General features: G+C 48.6%; 1 protein-coding gene and 1 pseudogene across 2 annotated transcripts in view; both read left to right on the forward strand.

Annotated features, from left to right (window-relative positions):
* The window catches only part of LOC137650981 (uncharacterized), a 121,855-nt gene that overhangs the window by 19,239 nt on the left and 76,470 nt on the right, over positions 1-26,146 (forward strand). For both annotated transcript variants that reach the window (XM_068384127.1, XM_068384123.1), the window contains exon 2: positions 13,290-15,750. In XM_068384127.1, coding sequence (XP_068240228.1) covers positions 13,290-15,750 — 2,461 coding nt within the window. The remainder of the gene's footprint in view (positions 1-13,289; positions 15,751-26,146) is intronic.
* On the forward strand, positions 1,582-1,700 carry LOC137659320 (5S ribosomal RNA; annotated as a pseudogene).

Below are 26,146 nucleotides of genomic sequence, written 5' to 3' on the forward strand. Positions count from 1 at the left end.
TCGCCCACGCGCAAATCTTTGAATTACCATCGCGCGAGCTCCAGGGCGATTGCGACCACGATTCCTATTGGGGTTTTCGCAGCATGGCCAGCCTGGCGAGTTCTTCTGGAGCGTATTTCCAAAACACGGCCTCACCCCGTAAACGCAGCGCATGGCACTTGCAAGAATAGGAAGAAACTTCAGGGAGGTCTGAGCAACACTCCTCTTTCCAGAACCTGGGTTAGCCCTTCCCAGTCATTCCCTGGAAGGATTTTTGGCGGGGGGCTTTCCGTTCGAGATTTCGCCATCGGCCAAGGGGTGACTGCTTACCCCTTCCTCTGGGGGCTTACCAGGTCCTTTCCCTCCTCGGTTACAGCCCGAGGTTTGGTTCAAGGAAGCTACAGGAAGATCATGGGTACTTTCCTCCTCTCGAGCTCAGGCACCTTGGCCTTTCGTCGTTAAGTATCTAACTTGCGGACAAGCTCGATGTTGTACCATCTGGACGCGCTGACTGAGGTCTTCCTTCGGGTGTCTCATCTGTGGAGGTCAACGACCTCAGACACCCTTCCATCCTTGAGAAGAGTTTGTTTGTGCCCAAGGACAGAGACTTAGACAGCAGCTGTGCGGAGGAAATCGACTTCCGTTTTCACTCCTCCAAGGCGCTTTCTTCCAGACTCTGCAGGGCTCCAGCGCCCTTTTTTTTCAACCACGCCGGCCTAAGTTATCGGCTACGACAACTGGGACAAGGTGTCCAATGGCAGTTTCCTCCTGTCAGGAACAGATGGCACGGGAGGCTCCCCCGGGGGGGGCATAGTCCTAAAAGGAGCGGCAGAGTTCACGAACTCTAGGATTGCAGGTTTCTCGCTGGGAGGATGCTTAAGGTTACTCATCCGGATGACAGCTTCCCGATGCCCATTCCCGCACAATCTCTGCGATCAGCCAAGGATATCGCGCCTGCCGTCTCTGTCAGCGAATTCAGTGTCTCTGAACCTCTATGCCATAGCGTCGGCAAGAGTTGCCCGGTTGGGCAGAATGATCCATACCTTAGGCGAAGGTCCTCCATAGGATCATCGACGGCTTCACCCCCGGCCTCTTCAGTCGATTCTTTCTTGTAAGGAAGGATCTGAGAGGGGAGTTCCGTAGTCGACCTCTCAGCCCTGATCAAGTTTGTCGAACAAACTTCGGCCAGTGTAGAACAGCAGAATCGATCAGACTGGTAACGAGGCGACAGGACTCCTTAAACCCTGGATCGGAAGGACGGGTACTTTCAGTTTCCATTCCATCCATCTTCCAGGGAGCTCGTCGAATTCAGCCTAGACTGCAAGTATTCCTGCTTATGATGCAGTGTGGCTATCCCGCCGTGGCATAGCAGGTTTTTTTTCCCCAGAGAACTCTCCCTGCTTTCCTCATGGCCGCTCAGGTGCAGGCTTTCGCCTCCTCTGCTTTTTGGAGGGCTTGTCAACTCCGGTAGGCTCGAGTTCGACCTTCTTCAGCGCCGGGACAAGCTTCCGGATGCTTACCATGAGTGTGGGTTCATGGTATTTTGCTTGGAGCCTTCTCTTCTTCTGCCTCAACATCTGGAGTATCTGGCCATGATATTGAGTCAACGGCCTTACCACGTTGAAAACCCCGCTTCTCGTACGTCCAGCGAGGTTAAGCAACGTTGGTTCTGGTCGGTACTTGGATGGGTGACCACCTGGGGACGCCAGATTCTGTTGCCACATCCTCCGAGCCTTCCTTTCAGTTGACTGTGGCAAGACTGAGGAGAGTCGCAGTACCTGTTCTCAGTCAGGCAGAGCTTTCAGCCCTACCTTGGAACGTTTCCTAGTTCTCCTTTCCTCATTGATCCGTCTATAGTCTGGCAAGATGCATTCCGGTGATGGTGGGACAACTTCGACGCCTGCGTCTTCCCTCCTTTTTGTCTGTGGACAATGGGTCTCAACAAGACCAGGTTGTCTTTCAACCTTTCAATGGGAGAGCTCCACTGGGACTATGCGCAGAATGGTTTCTGGACCCTCTGCTTCCCCTGATGGAACTCCCGGGAGAGCTTCTCCCACGGCGCAGACTACTCAAACAACCACACTGCGACATCTCTCCCGAACCGGGGCGTCGCTTCAGCTTCATGCCTGGAGACACTACGCCTCCTCCTCAAGAAGAGACAACCTGCTACAGTCGCGGTACGGAGGTCGCGTCATCTGCGATAGTCATCCGCAGGGGTCTTCCAGGCAAAGTGAAGAGTCTTCGGTGGTTGGTGCCGTGGGAGATATACCTCTTCCCTTGAGGCCTCTTCTCCAGCAATAACAGTCTTATTGCTTTTCGGCGGGAGGAAACTCCTTTCCGCTCTCGGCAATGAAGCCTGTCACTCAGCCTTTCCCTGACCTTCAGGCTTAAAGGAATAACTTTTTCCTGCCCGCTGGATCTTTCCTCGCTCATGCGAAGCTACGATCGTCCCTGCCCTAGTCGGAGGAAGACCTCCAACTTGGAGCATGGCTCGGACTTTTAGTCCTTTAAGAGATCTTCTCAAGACCCTTTACGACAGGCCTCGGATTGTATTTCGCCTTGGGTATCCTGCTCACTCTGACCACGGCCAGTGTGTAAGCAATCTTCTTGGTCTTGTATGACTCCGCCCTTTCTAAGGAAGAGGGGAAGGCAACATTCAGGTTCGCTCCTGAGTTGTTGGCTAGACTCAGAATCTGGGGGTCCCGGCCCTTCGGTCCAATTCCTTCAAGATTTCGAGTCTCCATTCTGTATCTGATGTCCCAAGACCTTCTCTTTCTTGCCAGTAAAGGAATCGAGAGGTTAGCTTTGGGAACAGCTGCAGTTTGTCCTTAGTTGCAGCCGATTTGGGAGCACAAGGAGGACACGGGGGAGAGTCACCAGTAGACCTCTTCAGCCCGGACTCAAGGACATTCATCTCAACCTGTCTCCAGACCCTCCCCCGTCACGTCGCCCTACAGCACGATGTTGGATACATCGCAACGTCCCTCGCCTTCGAGTAATACTACTCTGTGACGCAGGTGCTACAAGCTCGAGTCTGGAAGCGTCTAATGACCTTCGCAGCCCGCTTCCTGCAGGGCGTGACCCACAGGAGTCTCGATACGTTTTCTATCGCTCTGTGGTGGCTACACAACATCTGGTCTAACCTCAGGCTCCTTTTTGGACAGGTAGCAGAAGGTTGAGGGCATTGTTATCAGGTTTTAGTCTGCATGAACGAAAGAAGTATGTCTGGCCCTTATTTCTTTCTTCATCATCCCCTCTACGGGGAAGCAGCATCCTGGTCTCTGCATAGCTGACCTCGAACCTCTGCAGGTAAACCATGCTTCCTTGTGTTCCGAGTATTGAGTCAATACTGTCGCGTCCCCCATATCCTGACGAGGTGGTATTGGGAACGTCCTAACCCAGAGTTCCTTCTGGAACTCCAGGTCAACTGCCTAGGACGGGTCACACTTCTTCCTTCACACACAAGCTTATGTAGGCCACACGGTTCCTTGCGGAGCAAGGAACTTGTGAGGTGCAGGGACTCCTTTTCTCGAGTGCGACTCACTCGGATTCTGAGTCCCCGGGTAAAGCCAAAGCCAGTATGGCTGGGGACTTTCCACCGTACCTAATGGGTAAGTCACCCAATGTAAATAGCGTGGTTTGTATTTCGGTTACGGAACAAATGACAAATTCGAAGATAATTTGTATTTTTCCTAACCATACAAACCTTAGCTATTTACACATATTTGCCCGCCAGCCCTGTCCCCCAAGACAAGTCCTACCACTAAGTAAAAGTGAGCAATCATCTGTGTGTGAGGGGGGGGAGGGGTAGCTAGCTACCACTCCCCTACCCCCCCGCTAACTAGCGCGGGGGTAATACACCCTCGTTAAATTCTAATGGCTCGCCATTTCAGCTGCGCTAAAAGGTAAACCCAATGTAAATAGCTAAGGTTTGTATGGTTAGGAAAAATACAAATTATCTTCGAATTTGTCATATTTCGGTAATTGATTATGATGAAAATGCTCTCCGTCCAGTATATAGTGATTATTTTCACCTGAAAGTAAACAATATCCCCGAAATTATGATCCACGTGATTGACGTGCGCAGCTTATTCGTGTACCCCTTTCCAGAACAGAGGAACAGTAAAAAAATATTCTTTATTTTCGAGCCACAGCAGAGCGAAAGCCATCTGAGGGACATAATTTGAAATACTGTAAAGGTGAATTATGTCACTTACATAAACCATATATTTTCCCAACTGGTTATTTTGTCTTTATTTTACATTATTCGTATTGCGTCAAATCACTTTTTAGTATTTCCCCTCTCAAATCCTACTGTGATCCCCATAATTGTTTTTTTATAAGAGTGGAGGGAAAAATAGCCCAGTAAGAAAAGGAAACAAGGGATTAGATAAACTACAAGAGAAGTAATAAACAATCAAAATAAAATAATTTAAGAAAAGTAACAGCATTATAATACATCTTCCATAAATAAACTTGAAAAAAAAATAAAAAAAAAATAAGAGGAAGATAAATAAGATAGAATAGTATGCCTGAGTGTACCCTCAAGCAAGAGAACTCTAATCCAAGACAGTGAAAGGCCATGGTACAGATGCTATGGCACCATCTAAGACTAGAGAACAATGGTTTGATTTTGGAATGTCTTCCTAGAAGAGCTGTTTACCATTGCTAAGTCTCTTGTACCCTTGCCAAGAAGAGAGTAGCCATTGAACAAACACAGTGCAGTAGTTAACCTCTTGAGCGAAGAAGAAATGTTTGGTAATCTTGGTGTTGTCAGGTGTATGAGAACAGAGGAGAATGTGGAAAGAATAGGCCAGACTATTCGGTGTATGTACAGTGATGCCTCAGCATACGAAAGTAATCCGTTCAGGATACGGTTTCGTATGCTGATTTTTTTCGTATCCTGAGTCGCGTTTTACATGTAAATAGCCTAATCCGTTCCAAGCCTTACGAAAAGATACCTTTTCTTTTATAAACACGCTAAACTGTAGTAATAAACTTGCAATGCAGCCATTTCTATCATTTAATAATTCACCCAACCATTAAAAACAGCCTAATCCATTCCAGAAACCACCATGAGATTATTCAATAATGTAGTTATAGCCTAGTTATCCCCTCCAAGCCCTAAGAAAACGGTCCGTTTTCTTTACTACTGTATAAAAGTTACGGTACTGTATGTAAAGCATTTGGATCAGTGGAGGTGTATTGTTACCTGTACACCTAAATTAAGGGTTGATACCCTGATAAAAAAGGTACAGTTAATTAATAAAAAAGTTGAAACTTGCCTTTTGATTGAGACGATGTCTGATAGCGAAGTCGCGGCAGAGGAGGATGGCATAAGGCAGAAAACGTAACAAGTGACAGACTACGTACAATAATTTACACACCTAACACATTAACACTTAAACTTTACGAAATAAAAAAATGGCAGAAATAATTAACACTTAACATTACGTATGGAAAACTATAAAATGAAAGAAAAAATTACTTTAACACTTAACAGTAACATAAAACTTAAAATTGAATTTTTTTTTTTTGCTTTTTTATAACTTTACATTTTTCACATTTTCTAAATTTCTTCTACTTCTTCATCACTTTCTTTTTTCTGTTTCTTTTCTTTACTTTCACCTTCTACTTCTTCATCACTTCCTCTTTTCTGTTTCTTTTCTTCACTTTCACCTTCGTCTTGGCCTACTAATACTGCTGGCCTCTTTAATAAGAAACTATCCATGGAAGCTTATGAATGTATTTAACACTATGTCAAACAAGCGAAAGCACATGAAGTTAATGTTAACGATACTGCAGTCGGAACGAAAAGAGAGAGAGAGAGAGAGAGAGAGATGAACGCCCGTGTGTAAGCAAGGTGGGATAGTTGCCAACCAATAGGAAAGCAGGATCTTATGGCGGCAGCTAGCATCTGAGTAGGGAGATAACCAATGGGTGAGCGGGAGGCTGTAAGTGAGTTTACCCAAGTTCAAAGTCTGGCGGTGCGCGCCTTTTAAAATTACTCTCAGCGTAAGCTTTTCGTATCCTGAAATTTTTTTCGTATACTGGGGCATAAAAATCTTCGTATCGCTTTTCGTACCCTGAATTTTTCGTAAGCAGAAACTTTCGTATCCAGAGGTATCACTGTATAGGCAAAGACATATTGAGCCGTAACTAGAGTGAGGAATCCAATGTTGTACTGTCTGGCCATTCAAAGGAGCCAATAAGCAGTTGTAGTTAACGTTACTTTGGGTAGCTATTGTACACTTCACCACATGCTTATCTTTCAGTGCACCTTTGCTGTTACAAGCAAGAGTGCTTACAAAAAAAAGCCCCAACACTTATCACAAGCTAAGAAAACTTGCAACAGGTGAAAGAGAAAGAAGGTCCTTATCTTACAAACTTTCGGAGATACAAACACGGATCCAACTGAAATCATAAATCTCAGATATTGTATCAAAAGTCCATAATGAAATAATGTAATTAAACAATGCTATATAATCTAATGCAGGTAGCATGACATTTGCAATATGAAACTGGGCTATTTGTTTACCTTTGCAGCTGAAAATCGTAGACATGCAAGTTAGGTGAAGCATACCCTAGGCCAAAATTTAACAAAATTTGACTTGCAAACAGTTTCTAAGTTTGTAAGTTAAGGACTTTCTGCAGTAGTGCAAGATACGTTTGTACTTCTTGTGGCCAAGCACAAAAGTGGCTATTCTGTAACAGGCAGGTTGGTGGGCTTCCTCCTCACACCATCTCTCATTAACAGGCTGCTAGTGGCTGTTCCAGCAATGTTGTAGACATCCCTATTTTAAAGGGAAAAAAAGTTTGTATTGTCTTAGAAGCAACAAATATATATTTTCATAATAGTTGTACAGTAGGTTTTATTTTAAATTTCAATTGTTCTGTAACCGAAATACAAACCACCCTATTTAAACAGGGGGTATTACTTTCGGCGTAGCTGAAATGACGAGCCATTAGATTTTTAACGAGGGTTTACTACCCCTTCGCTAGTTAGCGAGGGGGTAGGGGAGGAGTAGCTAGCTACCCCTCCCCCCCTCACACACCGGTGAACTAGTCCACTTTGCATTTGGCTCAGGTGATGAACAGACGTGTCTGCTCTCACCCTCGCGTATTAACAGCTTAATCTTTTTTGCTTTTTCTTTCAGTTGTGTGTTTGGAAGTTGGCCTCTCTCTTTATCATGTGGAAGTGCCCCGGGTTACCAGACTGCCCTTGTGGGACATATATGTCGGCGGTCGAGACAGAACCTCACACCTTGTGTCCGTTCTGCAGGGGCCAACGGTGTGATAAGGATAAAGTTTGTTGTGAGTGCAGGGGTGGTCTACCTCCCAGTGGGAGAGGTTTTCCCGGCGCTGAAAGAAGAAGTCCAAGCGGGATCTTTCTCCTTCAAGGATCTCCTTGAAGAAGGAAATCTCCAGGGACTCTTCTTTTGTTGCCCGAACCTCCTCCGAAGCTCCCATTCGATCGGTCTCTCCCAAGAGGCCGTCGAGTGGTAGCGTAGGCCGTACTTTTGTTGACCAACCTCGGGGTTCGGGAGAGGGAGTTGCCTCCCATAGCGAGGCAGCTCCTCCTCCTCCTCCAGGGGAGGATTTATCTATGAATGTTGCTAATGATGATTTATTGCAGCTTTGGGCTTCCTTGGGGCTTAAGGGTTTGCCCTCCAGGGAAGCCCTGTTTGACCTTATCCAGTTGGGAGCAGCTGTCAAACAGTCGCCAGTGATAGCGGAGGTTGACCCTCTGTCTATCGTCGACGTTGTTGTGGCAGAGGCTTCCGGCGAGTTGGGTCAAACCTCTGCCTTGGGTGCTGATGTTGCTGAAGGCTTGGTTCCCCCCTCCGAACATCCTTCGGAGGACTGACGATGGTGTTCCTGATGCCCCCAGAGGACGTATCCGACGCAAGGCTCGTCTTCCTCTTCGCCGTAAAGGCCTTCCTTCTCCCCACAAGGGAGTTGGGAGGCGCCTTTTCGGCTCCTCGCCTTCGCAGTCTCCCGCAGAGGATCTTCCTCACCATGCTTTGACCGTTGCAGCTGCATCACTGGACCTCTCTGCAGATCGTTCGCGATCTCCTCCACCTGCCAGACCTGCTGACCTTCCTTCTCCGTTCCTGGCAGCTGACACGCTGTGGGTGCCCACGTACCCCGTTTTCCAACGGGCACCGGTCCCTTCGGGGCAAAAGGGGCTTGCTCACAATGTGGGCAAGTCCCTTAAGTGCCAGGTATCCCCTGCGAGCCCACGCTCTCCTGTGCACAAGCGCTCGCCTGTTCCTGATGTTCCTGAGACAACGACCCAGAGACATCCTATGCCAGGGACAACTCGCCAGCGAGCTCCTGCTGCAGAGTCGACGCGCCAGTGCTCTCACCGATCTCCTGCTTGTCAGCGCTCACCTGCGCGCCAGCGATCTCCTACTCGCCAGCGTACAGCTGCACGCCCTGATCCTGTTACGCGCGCCCACAATCTCCAGCTCGTCAGCGCTCTTCACCTGCTCGCCAGCGCGCACCTGCGCGCCCTCGATCTCCGGATCTGAGCACAGGAAAGAAGAGTCGTCCCTCGCCTTCTCGCCAGCGATCTCCTGCGCGCCCTCGGAACTCGCCCACCCGTCAGCCCTCGCCTGCGCACCATCGTGCGCAGTCACCTTCGCGCGCACAGGTTCCAGTCCCTACCATGCGCCCTTCCAGAGGCTTCCGAGATCCTGCGCGCCCACGAGCAATCTCCTTCTCTCGCTTCCACGCTTGTTGGTCATTCTGCGTGCCCTCTGTCTTCACCAGACCGCGCACCTGCGTGCCATCGATCTCCTGCACGCACACGCGCACCATATCCTGCGCGCCATCACTCCCCAGCACGCACTCGTGCCCACGAGCCTGCTCGCCGTAGATCACCTACGCGCCCACGCGCACCGTCACTTGTGCGCAGTCGCACACCTGCGCGCCCTGCACGCCATCGCTCTCCTGTGCGCCATCGCTCGCCTGGGCGCCATCGCTCGCCTGCGCACCATCATTCTCCGGCTCTCCCGCGCCCGCGCGCGAACCTGGGATTATTCCATCGCACGAGCCCAAGGACGATTCCCACCGGGTTTTGCAACGCGAGCTACCGAACGAGTCGTCAGGAACGAGAGCAGCTAGGTCGTCTTCACCCCCCCCTGCAAGCGCAAACCAGCGCGCTCGCAGGAGGAGGGGAGATCTTCAGATAGGTCCAGGCACCCATCTTCTTCCCTTTCTTTCCAGGCAGGCCATGTTGTAGTCTCTGCTCCAAAGGATCGCCCGATTCCCTTCCCTCCAGAGGGAGTCTCTGACACTGCGTCTGTCAGTAAGCAGCCATGGTTTGAGTCCCTTATCAGAGCTGTCATCCAGGCTGTTAAGCCTGCCTTCTCTGATTTGGGCCCCAAACCAAGGGCAGCTCCGACCCCACTGAAGAGGAAGAGAGGAGTAGAGGTCGTGGTGACTTCTCCTCGGGTCAAGCTGGCTCCCAAGAAGTCCGTCAGGAAGGCTCCTTCCTCCCCGCAGACGTTTTCTCCATCCCCTGTGGACGAGGATTTTCCGTCCTCAGGGGAGTCTTCCGAGGTGAGACCTTCTCCCACCGCACCAATGGGAGCAACCCTACCTCGGGCAGGAGAATCGTCCTGTGTTGGGGCGGAGAAGAGCCCTCAGACTTCGTTGCTGGAGTCCTGTATCCTTCTTAGGAGGGAACCAAAGGACTCGAAGACCATCCCGAAGTCGTCTTCCAGGATTCGACCAGAGCCGAGACCCGGGGAGAACGTCCCCGTGTCCCCCCAAGAAGAGCCTTTGGGGACGGGAGACTTCGCTGCCAGTTCTCCAGGGGGAGAGCAGCAAGAGTCAGAGCATGCCTTCTGGCAGGTCTTGACTCTGATGAGGAATCTGAACAAGTTTCCGGACACTGAGATTCCTCCTCGTGAGGGCAAGGACACGGTCCTGGACCGAGTCTTTGGCACTCAGAAGCCCACTAAGGCCAGTGCGGCTCTGCCCTGGTCCCAAGGGGTTAAGAGTGCCAGGGATAAGGTTGAGGGCCAGCTCTCCGAGCTCGCCTCCTCCAGCCGTTCCACTGCTGGCAACAAGCTCCTCCCGCCTCCTCGTTGCCTCTAGAGGAGGTATTTTGAGATCATGGAGGAGTCTTGTTTAGCTCTTCCGTTGCTCCACTCTGTGGAAGAGCTCACCAAGGGAGTTCCTCTTGATAGACTCTCTAGCCGGCAAGTGGCTTTTTCGGCGACAGAGATCCTAAACCAGGAGAAGGTTGCGAAGTGTGCCATGCAAGCTACTTCGTGGCTGGATGTCTGGTTGGGGTCTCTGGGCATCCTTTTGCGATCCGAGGATCTGTCCAAGGAAAGCACTAGGAAGGCCCTGGAGACCTTCCTCCTCTCGGGCACCCGCACCATTGAGTTTCTGGCCCACCAAGTCTCGAACTTGTGGGCCAATTCGATCTTGAAATGACGTGATGCGGTGGTAGAGAGGTTCCATTCGAAGGTCTCAACCGTCGAAGTCAACAAGCTCAGACACTCTTCCCTTATGGGAAAGAGCCTGTTTGAGCCCAAGGATGTGGAACAGGCAGCTGAGAGGTGGAGGAAATCCAATCAAGATTCTCTCCTCCAAAGGGCTCTCACATTGAAGCCCTACAAACCTCCAGCACTTCAACAACAACCTCACCAGTCCAAGACGACGAAACCGGCAGCGGCAGCGAAGACAACGGTGTCCAAACAGCAGCCCTTTCCTGTCAAAGATAAGAGAGGCAAGAAGTCCTCCAGGGGAGGCAAGAATCCTAGGGGGAACGGCCGAGGCCGCAAACGCTAGGATTGGCAATCTCCCTGCATGTCCACCAGTGAGGGGATGCCTACAAAGTTGCGCAATCAGGTGGCAGCAACTCGGGGCCGATTCCTGGACGGTTTCTGTAATCAGTCAAGGATATCATGTCCCGTTCAAAACATCTCTTCCTCCCCTGACAGCCATTGAGCTCCTATGCCATGGGATCGGCAAAGGGGCTAGCCCTACGGGCAGAAGTCGAGACCATGCTAAAGAAAGATGCTCTCCAAGAGGTTGTCGACAGGTCCCCAGTCATCGACCTCTCAGCTCTGAACAGGTTTGTCAAACAAACTCCGTTCAGCATGGAGACAGCAGACACGGTCAGACTTACAGTGAGACCACAAGACTTCATGTGTACACTGGATCTGAAGGACGCGTACTTCCAGATCCCAATCCATCCGTCTTCAAGGAAGTACTTAAGATTCAGCCTAGACAACAAGATCTACCAGTTCAAGGTGCTGTGTTTCGGTCTCTCCACAGCACCTCAGGTTTTCACCAGAGTGTTCACCCTGATCTCTTCGTGGGCACACAGTATCGGCATTCGTCTACTCCGTTATCTGGATGACTGGCTGATCCTGGCAGACTCGGAGTCGACCCTTCTTCGACACCGAGACAAGCTTCTGGGACTTTGCCAAGATCTAGGGATCATGATAAATCTCGAGAAGTCTTCTTTGCTTCCATCTCAACGACTGGTATATCTAGGCATGATATTGGACACCAATCTCCACAAAGCCTTTCCATCAGACGACAGGATAGCAAGGCTGAGGAGGGTCGCAGATCCTTTCCTCAGACGAGAAGAACCAGCCCAATCGTGGTTATGTCTCCTCGTTCACCTTTCCTCTCTGGCCCGTCTAGTTCCAAATGGGCACCTCAGGATGAGATCCCTGCAATGGCGGCTCAAGTCCCGGTGGAATCAAGGTCACGATTCCCCGGACATTTTGGTCCCTATGGGTCCTGCGGAACGGACGGACCTTCGATGGTGGGTGACAGACGAAAACCTCCGAAAGGGAGTAGCTCTTCTCGTCCTCCCCCCGTATTTGATGCTGTTCTCGGACGCCTCAAAAGAAGGGTGGGGGGCCCACGTTTTGAACCACAGGACCTCAGGCCTATGGTCAGAATCAGAAAAGTGCCTCCACATAAACTTGCTAGAGATGAAGGCCGTCTATCTGGCTCTTCAACAGTTCCGACAGTACCTGGCGGGTCACTCCGTGGTGGTGATGAGCGACAACACCAAGGTAGTGGCTTACATCAACAAGCAGGGAGGTACCTTTTCACAAGAGCTATCCCATCTTGCAGTAGAGATACTGAGATGGACCGAATTCCACTCGATTCCACTATGGGCTCGCTTCATTCCAGGCAAAAGGAATGTGCTCGCCGACAGTCTGAGCAGAGCGACGCAGATAGTGAGTACCGAGTGGTCTTTGGATCCTCTAGTAGCCAACAAAGTCCTGACTTTGTGGGGTTCCCCGACGGTGGATCTGTTCGCGGCAGCCTTGAATTTCAAGCTCCCGCTGTACTGTTTCCCAGTTCCGGACCCCAAGGCACTCTGGCAAGATGCCTTCCAACAACGGTGGGACAACATCGACGTTTACGCCTTTCCCCCGTTCTCTCTTGGGAAAAGCAGCATCCTGGGTTCTCTGCACAGCTGACCTCAAACCACTGCAGGTAAACCATGCTTCCATGTGTTCCTAGTATTAAGATAATACTGTCGCGTCCCCCATACCCTTACGAGGTGGTATTGGGAATGTCCTAACCTAGAATTCCATCTAAAGGACTCCAGGTCAACTTCCTAGGACGAGTCACACTTCATTCCTTCACACACAAGCTTACGTAGGCCGTGATCCTTGCTGAGCAAGGTTCTTGCGAGGTGCAGGGACTCCTTATCTTGAGTTCTATTTACTCAGATACTGAGTCCCTCGGGCAAAAAGCCAAAGCCAGTACGGCTGGGACTTACCACCCTTCCTAAGGGTTAAGTCACCCTATTTAAATAGCGTGGTTTGTATTTCGGTTACGGAACAGATGACAAATTCGTAGATAATTTGTTTTTTTCCCAACCATACAAACCTTAGCTATTTAATCAAACTTGCCCACCAGCCCTGTCCCCCGGGATAAGTCCTACCTCTAAGCAAAGTGAACTAGTTCACCGGTGTGTGAGGGGGGAGGGGTTGCTAGCTACTCCTCCCCTACCCCCTCGCTAACTAGCGGGGGATCGGTAGTAAACCCTCGTTAAAAATCTAATGGCTTGTCATTTCAGCTACGCCGAAAGTAATACCCCCTATTTAAATAGCTAAGGTTTGTATGGTTAGGAAAAATTCAAATTATCTACGAATTTGTCATTTTAATTTGATTATGTCAAGAAATTGTTCCAAATATATAAGTGTATATAGGGTATGTATGTAAAAATTCTTTTTACCTTTTCATCTGATTCTTTTGTAATATTCATTTTTGAATGTATGATAACTCATTAATTTCTTTTTTCTTTTTCTATACAGGTATCAAGAATCCTCAGGTGTTGATAATGCAGAGTACCATCACATCATGTATAATTACGAGACACTAAAGCTGCCTCCAGAAGCAGGAGCAGCCCTGAAGATCACAGGTGTAGAAACAGAAGCTGTAGCACTCTCCGGGTCAGATTCTCTTCCTCCCGTCACGCTCTCTGCTGGCGAATCTCTGGTTCCGTCGTGCATCAATACCTCATTGACTACCACATCTCTCTCCGACAGCGTGAGACTTACAGCTCCGTCCCTCTCCATAGCAGCACCGCTCACTTGCACTTCCATAACAAATGGCATTCCTCTGACTGCTGTTTCTCTTACACCAACAAATTCTCCATCTGTATCTTCTGCAGCAATTTCTAGTGGGCACTTCACTGATGGCTCGGTGCCTAGCACTCTCACTGTTGCCGCTATATCAGATGTTAATTCCTCATCTGTGAATACAAGGGAAGATTCTCTTGAAATAGGGCAAATTGTAAATACTGCCGAAGAGGGAGTGTTGGAGAACACCTTGGTTTCTTCGTCTTCAATTGATGCTGTCGTAACATCCATGGTAGCCTCTGCAGATTGCCAGGCTGTGGTAACTAACGGTCGTAAAATACCATCTCAAGTCATAGCAAAACTGCTAAGTGATGATTCCCTGAGTCTAGATATGGTACGCATCATCACTGAGCAAGATATGGAAAATGCATCTCATCAGCAACAAGGTTTTAATATGCTTACGAGGCAGGGTATGCTCGTTCATACAAAATTAGCTGATAGTGATATTGTTAGTGGGAATAGTGTTAACCCATATCGTCACGTAGAAGTTTTGAACGTAAGACCTACGATTAGACTGGATGACGCAGGGTCTGCGCATTGTAGTGTCGTATGGACGTGTGCTTATTGTAGCATGGCATTTCCAAGTTCTGAAGCTGTGGGGCAACATCAGGAAAAAGAGTGTACAGATAATCAAAGCATTACTGTTGCCACATCATCGCCTTCAGCAACAGACGAGTCTCTGATAAGACAGGTCGATGGCAATACATTTGAACTAAAATTAGCTAATGATAAAGAAACTCAGAATATCAAACAGCACGTCACAAAAGAAGAACCCATCAAGCAGGAAGAACAGCAGTGGAACTCAGAACATGAAAACATTTGGACTTGCACGGTTTGTGGTAGTGACTTTGATTATTCAGAAGAATTGGGTAAACATTACTCAACTCATTCGATTCAGGACCTGTCCCTATCCTTACTAAAACTTACAGAACCACAGAGAAGAATTAAAATTAGTAATGTTGGCACAGTTTCTTTGCCTCCTGCTGATTCTGCCACTATCCCTTCAACTGTTGTTCTGAAACAGGAAAACAGTAACAACTCTGAACATGCATGGAATGCATCAGGATTTACAACTATCGAAGAAGAAATGGCCGACAATCCCGACGACACTCCTCCCCAAACTCCGCCGCAAGAAAGTTTAAGGGTTAAGAAAAAGATAGGTGTGAGAACTTCCCCGGCTGAGAAAAATGATAAGAAAAAGGGAGGCAAAAAAACTAATAATAAAGAGACCAAAACTCCTCGGCAGCGTAAGTACAAAGGCCGCGCCGTTGGTCAAGGAAGCAGGGATCCTCATACTTGTCCCATTTGTAACAAAGTTCTGAGCTGTCGGGGTAATTTAGCAAAACATTTAGTGACCCACGAATCAGATAAGCCTTTCGTGTGTAAGCCGTGTGGTTTGGGATTCAATGCCAAAAGGGACCAACAATATCATTATCTCCGGTATCATACCAACGAACGACCGAACATTTGTGAAGTGTGCGGTAAAGGTTATGTCTTTAGACAGTACCTATTGAAGCACATGGTATTTCACGGCAAGGAACGGCAATTTTCGTGCGAAATATGTAGCAAACAGTTCCTGACAGCGAAGTGTGTTGTAAGACATAAGAAAAGGCACAAAAAGGAAAAACTGTTTAATTGCACGATCTGTTTAAAATCATTTACTGTGAATGCTGATTTGAAGGCGCACATTCGTAAGATTCACCGCAATAATAAAAAGACATTAAATGTTAAGCAGCAGCAAGATCCTCAGCATAAATTCACTCAATCGGTACAGTCACTTCAGCAAAAAATTACAGAGAACCAGTCACTCAAGTCGAAGGATATTACGGAGTTCCTGTTGCCCAGTAGTACGACAATTTCTGCACAGTTGCTGCCAACAGATCTTGAACCTGCAGCACTGAGTGGTACAGTATCTTCTAAAGATGAGGTTTACATTGCCTCTGATCCATTAGGATCAATTATTCCCCTGAGCGGATTACCTGCCAATGAATACAGCGCAAGTGTGGCGCCTATTGGAGATCATACGACTTACGTCATGATTAATAGCACTGAAGAAGAAGTGGCATCACAGAATATGTCATCAACACATGGGCTGAACATCATGTATGCAGCAGCGACGACGCCAGCACAACAGGTCAGTACAGTATAATGATTTAATTACATAATTTTAAAGTATGTACACCAATGAAATAATGAGGCTCAGAAATCTGGGAATACAGTAATTTGTATTTTTCAATATTAAACTTAGCCGGTGATCATATAAGCTGCAACTCTGTTGCTCGACAGAAAAACCTACGGTCAAAATACGCCAGCGATCGCTATGCAGGTGGGGGTGTACATCAACAGCGCCATCTGTCGAGCAGGTACTTAGTACTCCAAGTAAACAAAGAATCAATTTTCTCTCTGTCGGGCTACCGGCAAGACCTACTAATACGCTGTTACTAACTGGATTTGTTTTCACAACTATTTGGTGAAGTACACTATTCTAGTTTTGAGCTTTCGCTATGCAGGGGTTTTATCTTCATCTCAAAACTTGAACTCGTTTTGGATAGATTTAATTATGGTGACAGAGAGTATGGACTCTCTTTCACTTTTAAATGGCCGATCCTTCCCTTAGACGGAAGTGTGTTTAGGTTTTAGTAATTTTGCTTAACACGTTATAGATCTATATATTTTATATCTCTCCGCCTTTATTAGGCCTCTTCGATTAACTTTCCATTTATTATAAACATATAAAAATAAATTTTTATGTTTTGTTTATATGCGACCTTTCCTGATAGTAGGCGGTCCTAACTTGGAACCGAAGTTAATCAACGTTGAGCCCGTTATATCGTATTTAGCCTTTAAAGAATTTAAAACTTTTTAAATTTAATGTTTTATGAAAGAATTTCTTTGATAGTCTTCGTACTGTTTTCAAAGATGAACTAACGTTTAGTTTTTATTAGACTACGCAGTTGTTGACGTTCAGGACGTTCAACATGCACTCTATCGTTACGATAGAGAGAGAGTGTATCACGGTTTCACTTTGCAGTAAGAGTAAATCGATTCTGACGTTTCGTTCATTCTTTCTTAGCTTAAATGTTTTAAATTCTAAATTAAAGGAACTTTTTATTTGGAAAACCTTTCAGTTTTTTCCTTTAGTCAAATAACATGTTTTTTTTTGACGATATATAATTGGGCTCTTCTCTCAGGTGCGAAATCAAGAGAGAAAGAGAGAGAGAGATAGAGACGGAGGGAGAGAGAGGAGAAAAAACGTTCCGTTCAAGCGGGTAACGTTGTTCTCGTGTCACTCTCCTCCCTAGTCGCTGTACGGGGAAGAAGGTAAAACGTTTCTAGGGTTTTATTCTTGTCCCCAGGCTATGTGCGGTGAGAGATTGTAAACGTAGTTTATTTGATCTAGTGTTTAGTCTCTTTCCCAGCCACTGAATTCTTTATCTTTATATATGTTTTCTGTTTTTTGCTAGTATTAATGAGCTGCATTATACGACTGTTTTCGCAATTACTACCTTTTAATGAAGGGTAGAATTGCGTGTTTCAGGTAGAAATCAGTAAAAGTTTCGATTTCAGTGAAATAAGTGCAAAACAGAAAATCGAAGTGATAAAGTGATATGCGCAAAGTGTTACAGTGTTGCGTCCGAGGATTCGTCTGTTCGTGCCTGTCGTTCACCTAGTCCGGGACCTCTTGCAAGCTCCCAAGCCCAGGGGAGAAGTAATGTCGAACGACTTATGGGTTCGTCAGGCCTTGATCAACGAACAGACGTTTCCCTCCGTGGTTTCGGGCGTATCTACCCAAGATCGCCCCACCCACACAAAGACGAGAGAGCCCATTTATTTCTCGTCTGCGGAAGAGGTTTCTCGTAAGAAACCATGGACCAAGGTCTCGCAGCTTATTAAGCGCAAGTCGGTCCCTTCCGCGCAAGTCCAACGGCCCAGTTGTAGCCACTGGGTCAGTTCGGACTCGCTGCAGTCTTCCGACGACTGCTCACCTCCTAAGAGAGGCAAAGCGGTACCGCATCAGGCAGTCACACCGTCTGTTGCCGCACCTGCTCCTGTAGACCCTAAGTGGTCTTTGCTGCAGACCATGCAGTCTCAGTTAACGTCATTGATGCGGGACTTTCGTGCGGAGAAGGTTGACACTGCACCAACCTCTAGCCTACAACCAACACGGTTGTGCGTCCTGTGGACGCTGAGGCGACCTTCTGCCGCACTCCAGCTGAGAGAGTCCCGCCACCCATGCGTTCCAGTGTACCCTGCCAGCCGCATGTTGACGTTCAGTAACGCACGGAACCTTCCATTGACGTTCGCGAGGTACAACAACAGTCTAATTTTTTTTTGTTTTGACGCGGTGCGTCAACCTCCGCATTCTAGAGTTGTTTTGACTGCTCAGTATAGACAGTCAAAGCAGTCTCGAGTGAACACTGTATGTCCTCACGCTCCTGTTGTGGTTGACAGTTCAGTTGTTGACAGTTCACAGACTGTCAAGCAGTTACATGACGTTGCCTTCTGGTCTGCTACTAATGCACCAGTGCTGTATGTCCTCACGCACCTGTTGTGGTTGACAGTTCAGTTGTTGACAGTTCACAGACTGTCAAGCAGTTACATGACGTTGCCTTCTGGTCTGCTACTAATGCACCAGTGAGAGACTCACTGAGATAACCTAGCTTTTATCGGACAAGGTTCCTGTAGATGAGAAAGTGCTGTTCTCCCTCCTACTGATATTCCCTTGAGGACTCTGTCATTTGGAGAGGAGCCTTAAGCTGCTTAGCCTCCTATGGACTTTAATTAAATCTTGATGATTTTTTAAGCATCTTCGTCCGGATCTTGTAACTGCTGCTCCTCGTTCGCCTAAACGTCAGAACTTACACTAGGCCTAGCTACTTCGAAGCCGTTGTTTTTAAGCTAGTGCTCTCTCGCTCTCCTAGAGAGCGTTACGTTGGCTAGGCGACTGGTTTTTGCACCAGGAGGAGTTTTAGGGATACAGCCTTTGATTTCCCTTCTTTTAAACTGGCTTATAGAGCGAGAGTCTGATAGGACACGAGAGAAGTTCTCGGCTTGGGAGTTCATGCCTCTGCCCAGATAGACTTCTCAATTCTGGTAGACTCGCCCTGGCGCCTAGCCAGGAGACGCTCCAAGTTGTTTACAGGTCAACTTCTCAACTTTTGTCGAGCCTTTGAAGTTTTGCTGTACTATTATGTCACACATAACAAGGCTTTCAGGGATGGTAAATGGTTCCGCCTCAGTCGCTAACCCCGTCTGTTGCCACACCTGCTCCCGTAGACCCTAAATGGGCTTTGCTGCAAGACATGCAGTCCAAGCTTGCGTCCTTGATAGAGGACTTAAATGCGGAGAAGAACCTTCTGGCCAACAACCTTCCAACCGGTTGGTTGTGCGCCCTGTTGACGCTGAGGTAACCTACTCGCGTCTGCCAGTTGAGGTGGTTCCTCCTTCTGGCCAACAACCTTCCAACCGGTCGGTTGTGCGCCCTGTTGACGCTGAGGTAACCTACTCGCGTCTGCCAGTTGAGGTGGTTCCTCCACCGATGCGACCCAGTGTGGGTTGCCAGTCGCACGTTGACGTTAAGCGACGCTCGGAGGTGGTTGTTGACGTTTAGGACGTTCAACAACCAGCAGAGGTGACTTGTTGTGACGCAGTGCGTCAACCTCAGCAACCCGGTAGGGTGTTGACTGCACAACCCAGACAGTCTAGACAGTTTCGGGTTGACGCTGTACTTCCTCGCGCACCCATGGTTGTTGACAGTTCACAGACTGTGCAGCAGTGCCATGATATTGCGTCCGGCTCCGTCACGCATCCACCAGTGCGACCGGATTCAGCGAGTCAGACGTTGCCCACTCCGTTGCCGTTTCCCCATCAGTTTCGGATGAGGAACCCTCTGATGAGGATGTTGCTGAACAAGACGATCAGCCCCCAGCCCTGCTATCCATCCAGAAGATGCTGAAGAAGGAATGCTGCCCAGTCAGGCTGTGGATGAGTCTGGTAGGGACACTGTCATCCGTGGATCAATTTGTGTCACTAGGAAGACTACACCTCCGTCCTCTTCTATACCATCTAGCTTTTCACTGGAAAAAGGACAAGACGCTAGAAGCGGTCTCGATCCCGGTTTCCGGAAAGATAAAGTCTTGTCTGACTTGGTGAAAGGACTATATCAACCTTAGAGAGGGTCTTCCCCTGACTGTTCAGACTCCCAACCACGTTCTCTTCTCGGACGCATCGGACGTAGGCTGGGGTGCGACATTAGACGGTAGGGAATGCTCGGGATTATGGAACTCGAGTCAAAGGACAATGCATTTCAACTGCAAGGAGCTACTGGCAGTACGTCTGACCTGGAAAAGCTTCAGGTCTCTCCTTCAAGGCAAAGTGGTGGAGGTGAACTCGGACAACACCACGGCTTTGGCGTACATCTCCAAGCAAGGAGGGACCTACTCTCTGACATTGTACGAGATCGCAAGGGACCTCCTCACCTGGTCAAAAGGTCTATACATATCACTAGTAACGAGGTTCATCCAAGGCAACTTGAATGTCATGGCAGATTGTCTCATTCGGAAGGGACAATTAATTCCAACAGAATAGACCCTCCACAAGGATGTATGCAAGAGACTTTGGGCCACCTGGGGCCAGCCAACCATAGATCTCTTCGCAACCTCGATGACCAAGAGGCTCCCAATATTTTGCTCACCAATCCCGGACCCAGCAGCAGTTCATATAGATGCCTTTCTACTAGATTGGTCACATCTAGATCTATATGCATTCCCTCCGTTCAAGATTGTCAACAAGGTACTGCAGAAGTTCGCCTCTCACGAAGGGACAAGGTTGACGCTAGTTGCTTCCCTCTGGCCCGCGAGAGAATGGCTCACCGAGGTACTTCGATGGCTAGTAGACGTTCCCAGAACACTTCCCCTAAGGGTGGACCTTCTACGTCAGCCACGCGTAAAGAAGGTACACCAAGGCCTCCACGCTCTTCGTCTGACTGCCTTCAGACTATCGAAAGACTCTCGAGAGCTAGAGGCTTTTCGAAGGAGGCAGCCAGAGCGATTGCTAGAGCAAGGAGAACATCCACCCTTAGAGTCTACCAATCGAAGTGGGAAATCTTCCGAAACTGGTGCAAGTCAGTATCCGTATCCTCGACCAGTACCTCTGTAACTCAAATAGCTGACTTTCTCTTATATCTGAGGAAAGAACGATCTCTTTCAGCTCCCACTATCAAGGGTTACAGAGGCATGTTGGCATCAGTCTTCCGTCACAGAGGCTTAGATCTTTCCAACAATAAAGATCTACAGGACCTCCTTAAGTCTTTTGAGACCACGAAGGAGCGTCGTTTGGTTACACCTGGTTGGAATTTAGACGTGGTACTAAGATTCCTTATGTCAGACAGGTTCGAACCGCTACAATCAGCCTCCCTGAAAGACCTCACCTTAAAGACTCTTTTCCTGATATGCTTAGCCACAGCTAAAGGAGTCAGTGAGATTCATGCCTTCAGCAAGAACATCGGATTCTCATCCGAAACGGCTACATGTTCTACAACTTGGTTTTCTAGCCAAACACGAGCTGCCTTCTCGGCCTTGACCAAAATCGTTCGATATTCCAAACTTATCGTATGGTTGGAAATGAACTAGAAAGAGTCTTATGTCCTGTAAGAGCTCTTAAGTTCTCTTTAAAAACCTTTACGAGGCCCGTCTGAAGCTTTATGGTGTTCAGTTAAGAATCCATCTTTGCCTATGTCAAAGAATGCTTTAGCCTATTTTATCAGACTGTTAATACGAGATCATACCCATCTGAATGAGGAAGACCAAGCTTTGCTGAAGGTAAGGACACACGAAGTTAGAGCTGTCGCAACTTCCGTGGCCTTTAAACAAAATAGATCTCTGCAAAGTATAATCGACGCAACCTATTGGAAAAGCAAATCAGTGTTCGTGTCTTTTTATCTTAAGAATGTCCAGTCTCTTTACGAGAACTGCTACACTCTGGGACCATTTGTAGCAACGAGTGCAGTAGTGGGTGAGGGCTCAACCACTACAATTCCCTAATTCCATAACCTTTTTAATCTTTCTCTTGAAATGTTTTATTATTGTTTTTGGGTTGTCCGGAAGGCTAAGAAGCCTTTCGCATCCTACTTGATTTGGCGGGTGGTCAAAGTCATTTCTTGAGAAGCGCTTAGATTAGAGGTTTTGATGAGGTCCTGTTGTATGGGTTGCAACCCTTGATACTTCAGATCCTAGGGGTCGCTCAGCATCCTAAGAGGATCGCGAGGCTCCGTAAGGAAGACGTACTTAAAAAGGCAGAGTAATTGTTCAAGTCGACTTCCTTACCAGGTACTTATTTATTTTATGTTTGTTATTTTGAATAACTGCTAAAATGAAATACAAAATACTTAGCTCATAATAATGTAAACATGTAATGCTGGTCTCTACCCACCCCCCTGGGTGTGAATCAGCTTATATGATCACCGGCTAAGTTTAATATTGAAAAATGTTATTTTTATTAATAAAATAAATTTTTGAATATACTTACCCAATGATCATATATTAAAGGACCCTCCCTTCCTCCCCAATAGAGACCCAGTGGACCGAGGAGAAAATTGGTTCTTTGTTTACTTGGAGTACTAAGTACCTGCTCGACAGATGCCGCTTTGATGTACACCCCCACCTGCATAGCGATCGCTGGCGTATTTTGACCGTAGGTTTTTCTGTCGAAACAGAGTTGCAGCTTATATGATCACCGGGTAAGTATATTCAAAAATTTATTTTATTAATAAAAATAACATTGTTTATGATTTTTGTTAAGTTTAACTGAATCATATTAAATAATTTTGTTGAATCCAAATATCTATTGAGGCTGACCTTTTATTTCTCGAAGGATTTTGCTCCTTGACATTGCCACTTGCTACTTGTTCCTACGCAAATAAAAATCATTGTCTTCTAATCCTCTAAGGATCTGATGATGCACTTCGAGCGTCATCCGTTCATGTAGCTTTATAGAATACGGCTTCATTTGCTAACCTCTTGATTTTTTTTTCTTTAAAACTAACCTTTGTTCCGTAACCGAAATACAAACCACGCTATTTACAAAGGGTTATTACTTTTAGCGTAGCTGAAATGGCGAGCCATTAGAATTTAACGAGGGTGTATTACCCCCGCGCTAGTTAGCGGGGGGGTAGGGGAGTGGTAGCTAGCTACCCCTCCTCCCCCTCACACACAGGTGAATACTCACTTTCACTTTTGGCTCGGACTGTGACAGACGTCTCTGTCTTGGTCCTCGCTTGGCAGCCATTGTCTGTTTTGTCTTTACTTAATCGCTTACTTTTCTTTTACTCAATATATATGTAAACATGTTTTCATGTTTGTATATATATTTGAGTATAGAAATAAGTAAGTTTCCTTTTCAGATGTGTGTGTGTAGTGTACGATATCTACGTGGAGGCCTCGGCAGTTAGGCCACCACGGCCTAATTTTATGGGTTGCGATCGAGTTTGACTTCGGTCTTTCTCTCTCTCTCTCTCTTGAGGTCGTTCACCCTTTTACTATGTTTTACTACGCCCTTGTAGCTTCCTTCCCGTGTGGGTGGGGTTGCTACGCCGTACATTTTGTCTCAATTAGTTTATGAATCTAATTGTAGTTGTTAATTTTTCAGCTTGTAGAACGATTCCTTTCGGGGTTTTCGTTTTTTTCTTTAGTGTTCATTCATTTTTAAATTACATAATTACATAGTTACATAATTATAATTGTTATAATTCTGTTTTGGTTACAGCTCTCCTTCCGCGAGTGTAAGTGGTTGTGAGGGCACGTGCCTGTTGTGTAATTCTTGTTCCTTTTCCTCGGGATTCCTCTTCGGAGCCTTCCCGGGGGAATGAATGTGTACTAATATTATTTGTTTTATTTTTTTACAGTTACCGATCTAGTTCGTTTCTGTAATATAGCAACGGTGTGAGCTGTCTGGTTGAGTCCTGGGGATTCGGCTGTTGCTGCCTCCCCCCTTGTATTGTCGTCAGGGGCGTGTCTCCTTCTACTGGTAGTACTCCCGTGTCGACGGACAGCTCTCCAGTTCATTTTAGAACAGTCAGGAGGCTTGCCTCCTTGGGCGGATAACTTTCCTTCCGAGGGAAGTTTTTTTTTCCTGTCCAGGCTTGAGCTTTTCCTCTTTTGGGGGGTTCTTCTCTTGCCTTTTTTTCGTGCGACTATGCTCTTGGTGCTGAGCGGTCGCACCTGCAGTTTCGCTCAAGGGGCTGGGCAACTGCAGGAGCTCCTCTTCGGAGGATTGCCCCTTTTAGGTCACTGGCTGACCAGTCTCTTCCACGAAGTGTTTCTCTTTCGTTCGCGAGAGAGTACACTCATAGAGACTCCTCTTCGGAGGTTTCTTCTGTTGCTGTTGCTGTTGGCCTCCCTCGCCGTAAGGCCCTCCGTCCGCCTCGTCGTAAGGGCCTCTCATCTCCCTATAAGGGTGCTTGAGGCGCCCTTTTGAATCTCCGTTTGCAGCCTACAACTTCTTTTTCTCGATCTTCCGTCTTGGTGCAGATGGACAGCAGTCTAATCTCGTCTTCCGACGGGCAACGGTCTTCCCGACGGACAACGGTCTTCCCGACGGACAGCGGTCTTCCGACGGACATCAGTCTCCCGGCGGACAACGATCCCTTCGGGGCAAAGGGTTGCCCCCACGGGGGTTCTTCCCTTGCGTGTCAGGGTTTCCCTGCGCGCCCTTCTGTTCGTCAGCGCTCTCCTGTTCGTCAGCGCTTTCAAGATGATCTTCCCTGCGGTTCCTGTTACGTGCCCTGTGCGCCCACGTTCGCCCTCGCGATCTAGAACTTCGGTTCAGGTCGGGGTCAAGGACTCTTCTTTGCGCAGGCTTCCACGCGTAGCCTTCTGCTCGTCAGCGATCATCAGCTCGTCAGCGATCATCAGCTCGCCAGCGATCGTCAGCTCGTCAGCGATCATCAGCTCGCCAGCGATCTCCGGATCGCCCACGTGTGTTACAGCTGGCACGCCAACGTTCTCCAACACTTCTGAAGGAACATGGTTCGCCAGCTACTAGCTCAACTGCGGATGCTGATCGCCATCGCGCGACCCTCAACTGCGGATGCTGATCGCCATCGCGCGACCCTCAACTGCGGATGCTGATCGCCATCGCGCGACCCTCAACTGCGGATGCTGATCGCCATCGCGCGACCCTCAACTGCGGATGCTGATCGCCATCGCGCGACCCTCAACTGCGGATGCTGATCGCCATCGCGCGACCCTCAACTGCGGATGCTGATCGCCATCGCGCGACCCTCAACTGCGGATGCTGATCGCCATCGCGCGACCCTCAACTGCGGATGCTGATCGCCATCGCGCGACCCTCAACTGCGGATGCTGATCGCCATCGCGCGACCCTCAACTGCGGATGCTGATCGCCATCGCGCGACCCTCAACTGAGGATGCTGATCGCCATCGCGCGACCCTCAACTGCGGATGCTGATCGCCATCGCGCGACCCTCAACTGCGGATGCTGATCGCCATCGCACCCTTTCACGCGATCATTCACCTGCGCATGCTGCTCGCCATCGCACAACCCTGAACGATTGCCCGCTTACGCATGCTGCTCCTCATCGCACAACCCTGAACGATCGCCCTCTTGCGGATGCTGATCACCATCGCACCCTTTCACGCGATCATTCACCTGCGCATGCTGCTCGCCATCGCACAACCCTGAACGATTGCCCGCTTACGCATGCTGCTCCTCATCGCACAACCCTGAACGATCGCCCTCTTGCGGATGCTGATCACCATCGCACCCTTTCACGCGATCATTCACCTGCGCATGCTGCTCGCCATCGCACAACCCTGAACGATTGCCCGCTTACGCATGCTGCTCCTCATCGCACAACCCTGAACGATCGCCCTCTTGCGTATGCTGATCACCATCGCACCCTTTCACGCGATCATTCACCTGCGCATGCTGCTCGCCATCGCACAACCCTGAACGATTGCCCGCTTACGCATGCTGCTCCTCATCGCACAACCCTGAACGCTCGCCCTCTTGCGGATGCTGATCACCATCGCACCCTATCACGCGATCATTCACCTACACATGCTGCTCGCCATCGCTTACCGCCAGCGATCTTCTTCACCTACGCGGCAGCACGATCCCTCGCCGTCACGCCCATTCGCCTGCGCGCCCGCGCGATTGCTCGCCTGCGCGCCCGCGCGATCGCTCGCCTGCGCGCCCGCGCGATCGCTCGCCCGCGCGATCGCTCGCCTGCGCGCCCTCGCGACCGCTCGCCTGCGCGCCCGCGCGACCACTCGCCTGTGCGCCCGCGCGACCATTCGCCTTTGCGCGACCGTTCGCCCTCGCGCGACCATAGTTCGCGGCGAATTCCACAGCCGGTGGTAGCAGCAGGGACGCGTGCTCCTAGGCGGCACTCGGGATCACCTCCATCCAAGCACAGGTTGGTAGTGCAGGACGAAGACAGGTCAGTACAGCATTCTTCCCACCTTCTTTCAGGCAGGAACCGTCGTGTCCTCTCCAAAGGATCGCCCGAT

Source organism: Palaemon carinicauda, chromosome 1 (genome assembly GCF_036898095.1).
Source record: "Palaemon carinicauda isolate YSFRI2023 chromosome 1, ASM3689809v2, whole genome shotgun sequence".
Taxonomy (NCBI): domain Eukaryota; kingdom Metazoa; phylum Arthropoda; class Malacostraca; order Decapoda; family Palaemonidae; genus Palaemon; species Palaemon carinicauda.